Source organism: Sinocyclocheilus rhinocerous, unplaced genomic scaffold, assembly GCF_001515625.1.
Source record: "Sinocyclocheilus rhinocerous isolate Xijiao unplaced genomic scaffold, SAMN03320098_v1.1 scaffold805, whole genome shotgun sequence".
Taxonomy (NCBI): domain Eukaryota; kingdom Metazoa; phylum Chordata; class Actinopteri; order Cypriniformes; family Cyprinidae; genus Sinocyclocheilus; species Sinocyclocheilus rhinocerous.
The window spans coordinates 507,842-512,756 of record NW_015646430.1 but is presented as its reverse complement, the minus strand read 5'-3'; the positions used below and the strand labels follow the sequence as shown (position 1 = coordinate 512,756).

At 36.7% G+C, this 4,915-nt stretch overlaps 1 protein-coding gene across 1 annotated transcript; it reads right to left on the bottom strand.

The window, feature by feature from the left end:
• Nucleotides 1-394: 394 nt before the first annotated feature.
• Nucleotides 395-4,404, bottom strand: LOC107707800 (B2 bradykinin receptor-like). Its single transcript, XM_016511891.1, has 2 exons — nt 4,188-4,404; nt 395-1,534 (listed from the first exon to the last, which is right to left on the bottom strand). The coding sequence occupies exon 2, from the start codon at nt 1,528-1,530 to the stop codon at nt 454-456; it is 1,077 nt and encodes a 358-aa protein (XP_016367377.1). The 5' UTR covers nt 1,531-1,534; nt 4,188-4,404; the 3' UTR covers nt 395-453.
• Nucleotides 4,405-4,915: the final 511 nt, after the last annotated feature.

Genomic DNA, 4,915 nt, shown 5'->3' with positions numbered 1-4,915 from the left:
AACATACAAAAACGTTCTTTTCCAAAAAAACACCACAGACATTTCTGATTTTTGGCATCTCAAAACATAAAATGAAAATGTACATTTTTATTTACAACATTTCAAAATCACATCAAAATGACATATTAAACAAACAAAATAATATTAAACATATTAATTAACATATTAAACATACAAATAAATTATAACTTTAATGTGTAACTATGGACATTTTATACATAATGGCCTTAATATTTTGTGATGGTCTTTAAATTTGATGTAAGATTTACGCAAACAATTTTCACTTGATATTTGCTAGTAAATTTTACAAATAATTATGAAGAAACGTAAAATAACATTGAATTTAATGTGAAATAGAAAGACTGAAATAGCATTTTACAGCATAGCACATCAAACAAACATTATAAATTATCATTTTAATTTGTGCCTATGGACGTTTAATACATAATGTTCTTAATATGTTGTGAAGGTCTTTAAGGTTGAGGAGAGCTGTGATCTTGTAGAACCGCTTGTCGAATCATTTTTTTTCTCCTTAAGCTGCTTCATCAGCTCTTTGACCTTCTTCCTGAAGTTCTTGCCCACGATCACGTAGAGTATCGGGTTCAACACGCTGTTGCTCAAAGCCAAGTAGGTGAATATCTGATTGGAGACGTCCAGACCGGATGCAAAGTCACATCCGCCGAAGACGCCGAAGCGCATCAGGATATCCATGAGGGTCACGAGGTGGAACGGCACCCAACACAAGAGAAACACCATCAGCACCACCAGCACCAGGATGGTGGCTTTCCTTTCAGTGTTTTCCGCATTGAAGCGGTCGATGACCTGCTCGCGCAGAGCTCGGATGATCTTCAGCGTGCAGTAGGAGATCACCAAAAATGGGACGATGAAGCCTAGCAAGATGAGAAGAATGTCGCAAGTGAGGCCAATGTTGGGGTTCGGATAGTTCAGAATACAAGCCGTGATGTTCAGCTCCGGGATGAATTGAGTGTCCCGGAAATGAAGCGTTGGGTAGTTGAGGATTAATCCGAAAAACCAGACGGCAATGCAGTTGAGCTTGGCGTACCGCGGTCGTCTCATTCTACCACGCGACAAAGCGTGGACGAGTGCGACATAGCGGTCGCCGCTAATCAACACTAGTAAGTAAATACTGCAAAGCATGCTCATTTTGATGCCTGTGTTGACTAGTCGGCACATGAGCGAGCCGAATCGCCAGTTAAACCCATCGGCGATGTTGATGGCCCAGAACGGCAAACACGAGACCAACAGGAGGTCAGCAGCCGCCAGATTCCCCAAGTAGATTTCCGCCACCGTACACGCTTTCTTATGCAGGCCGAAGACCAGCAGGACAAAGACGTTTCCCAGGATTCCCAGCACACAGATGATGAACATGTAAGCAGGCTGCATGATGTACAACCAGTCCCACACTTCCCAATGCGGACACTGAGTGTCGTTGGTGAGGTTGTTCCTGGAGACGGCCGTAGGGATTGTGGAAAGGATGGATGATGTTGTTACTTGTATGTCGTTCTCCATGTTTCTGTGGAGAGATGTTCAGTGTCAGTTTTTACTTTTAATCGCTTTAAAGGAAGTCTCTTCTGCTCCCCAAGGCTGCATTTATTTGATCAAAAATACATTAAAAACAGTAATATTGTGAAATATTATTATAATTTAAAATAACTGTTTTCTATTGTATTATATGTTAAAATTTAATTTATTTCTGTGATCAAAGCTGTATTTTCAGCATCATTACTCCAGTTCTAGTGTCACATGATCTTCAGAAATCATTCTAATGTGCTGATTTGCAGCTCGAGAAACATTTCTGATTATTATTAGTGTTGAAAACAGTTGTGCTGCTTCATATTTTTGTGGAAACAGTCATGCATGTTGTTTTTCAGGATTCTTTGATGAATAGAAAGTTCAAAAGAATCTTTTGCAACTTTAAGTGTCGTCACTTTGAATACCTATTAGTAAAAGTATTAATTTTATTTTTTGGTTACCCCCAACTTTTGAATGGTAATGTATCACGGTTTCCACAAAAATATTAGGCAGCATGACTGTTTTCAACATTGATAATAATCAGAAATGTTTCTCGAGCAGCAAATCAGCATATTAGAATGATTTCTGAAGATCATGTGACACTGAAGACTGGAGTAATGATGCTGGAAATACAGCTTTGATCGCAGAAATAAATTACATTTTACTATATATTCACACAGAAAACAATTATTTTAAATGACAGCAATATTTAGCAATTTTACTGTATTTCTGATCAAATAAATGCAACCATGGTGAGTAAGAGACATCTTTCAAAAACATAAAAAAATTGTAATTATTCCAAATTTTTACTCACAATTTTAAGGAATAGTTCCCTTGAAAATTCACCCCAAATTGAAATGGCGTTTACTCAGCCTCATGTCGTTTCAAACCCATATATATGCCTTGATTTCGTTGTACTGAAAAGAGCAGCATTTTATGTTTTCACATAAAAAAAGGAAGTCATAGTGGTTTGGAACAGCTTGTGGGTGAGTTACTGTACTCCAGGAATCCTGGAAGTGGCATCCCTATGGTATGAAAGCATTGTGTAGTTGCATGATATTTCTAGTGTGATTAGGGAAACCGTCTGTCAGGCTGCTGATTAGGTGGAAAAACAGCGGGAGAACTTACAACATTGAATTATTTTGGTCAGTTAGAAGTTTGAATCTTTTTAGTCAGACTCACTAATCGCTGTTAACCAGGGGCCGGTTGCTTAAAAGGTTTAGACTAGTCTTAGAAGTTAGTCATCAATTTTTGGTTTCTTTAAGACTGGTCTGTTTTTTTTTTATTCAGTTACATAAACTTAGATTAGTCTAAACTGAATCCAAAAAATAAGACTTATTGCCCTTTGGCTAACTGCTAGTTGGTCAGACTAGTTCTTAAGACTGTCTTAGAGGCTAAGTTTATGCAGCTAGCTCCAGCACTAAGTCTTATTTGTGTCTGTTTATCTCAGGATGTGAATTATGGGACTGTCTGAAACTACTAATTAATGTGTGAACTAATACACTAGCATGCAGAAGTTTGGGGTCAGTAAGGTTTTTAATGTTTTTAAAACAAGTCTCTTCTGCTCGCCACGGCTGCATTCATTTGCTCAAAAATACAGTAAAAACAGTGAAATATTATTACAATTTAAAATAACTGTTTTCTATGTGAATATATTATAAAATGTAATTTATTTCTGTGATGCGTAGCTGTATTTTCAGCATCATTACTCCAGTCTTCAGTGTCACGTGATCTTCAGAAATCATTCTAATATGCTGATTTGCTGCTCAAGAAACATTTCTGATTATTATCAATGTTGAAAACAGTTGTGCTGCACAATATTTTTGTGGAAACCGTGATACATTTTATTTTTCAGGATTCTTTGATGAATAGAAAGTTCAAAAGAACAGCATTTATGTGACAGAAATCTTTTGTAACATTATAAATGTCTTTACTGACACTTTTGATCAATTTCATGTATTTTTTTTTTTTGGAAAAGAAAATACATTACTAGTTAGACAGCGTGCATATGTACAATTTAAATTGACAGTCAGAAATACAAGTTGTGTTCACTAATGAGGTAACCATAGCAATAGTCAGCCGCTTTAGTACTTTACCTTGGGGTTGTTAGTAAAACATATATACCATCATTATTTATCGCTTTATTGTTGATTTGCATAATGCAAATATATCACAAAAAGCATTTGAAAAGTGAAGAAGAAACATGAATCAATATTAACAGCTGACACTTTTTTTTTCTTTTCAGGCATTCAGACCAATCAATAATCAATACAGATTAACCTGACAATAATGTACATTTTGATTAATAAGTTTAGAAAAATCTGCCAAATATGTAATGCAGTTTTAAACAGAATTAAAAATGCTAAAACTTCTCTTGCTTTTGCTTGTCTCTTCAAGCTTTACTTTTTCTTTTTTCCCCTGTTCTTCTACTTCAGTAGAAACAGAACATGTTGTTTCAGGACATTCCTTTGAGCCAATATGTTGTAATAGTTTTTTGGCTCTTTATCATTTGAGCAAATCAAAATGAAAGCACAAGAATTTAAGCTCTCCAGCGCAGTGGACACATCTGATCCTCACAGTAGGTAAATTCAGTTAAAATGACCCGTCGTTTGACAGACATCTACACATGGTTTTGTCATTGAAGCTGTACGTACCTCACTCCTCCAAAAAGCGAATCCAGATGTGTGGTTTCTCCCGCGGATGTGCCGCTTTCCTGTGTGCCGTGCTTTAGTGAGCACACGGCATGGCCTGACTCTTAAAAGAGTGGATCCACGTTACTCTGATGTCAGTCCTGGTCTCCACCCTCCGGCTTTTCCCTCCTGTTTTTACTGGAAAACCCAGAAACAGCCGTCTGGAGTCGAACAAATACACAACACAGCATATTTCCCTTTATTGGTCAAGATACAGACAGAGACAGAGTCTAGGGGTGTCTGTGACCCCTCAAGTCTTTCTTTAATGGGTTTTAATCTCGCTTGGCAGTTTATTTGTCAGTTTTAATGCTCTGAATCAGAGAAATAAAGTCACGACCTCGTAAAAGTGTGTTTATAAATCCACCAACATCCCAGCTGCTGCTGACATCATTATGGGGTGAAAATAGAAAATTGAGAATTTTTCGAGTGATGAATCTGTGCCAGAAACCAATCTGCTGTTTTTGCATTTGCATTTGATATTTTACACTTGCTGTTTAAAACTGAGGCAAGCATCTCTTTAGGCTCAGGGACTCCAGATTTTTTTCTGATCACTTTTGCCTTTTTTTGAAGTTTATTGACAGATTATTGGAGTAAGTTTTACAATGCAATACCATTTCAGTCTTTCTTCTTCACAATTTTATGTTTAATATAATGTTACTTGCTGTTTCTTTGTAACTAATTGTGAGATTTAC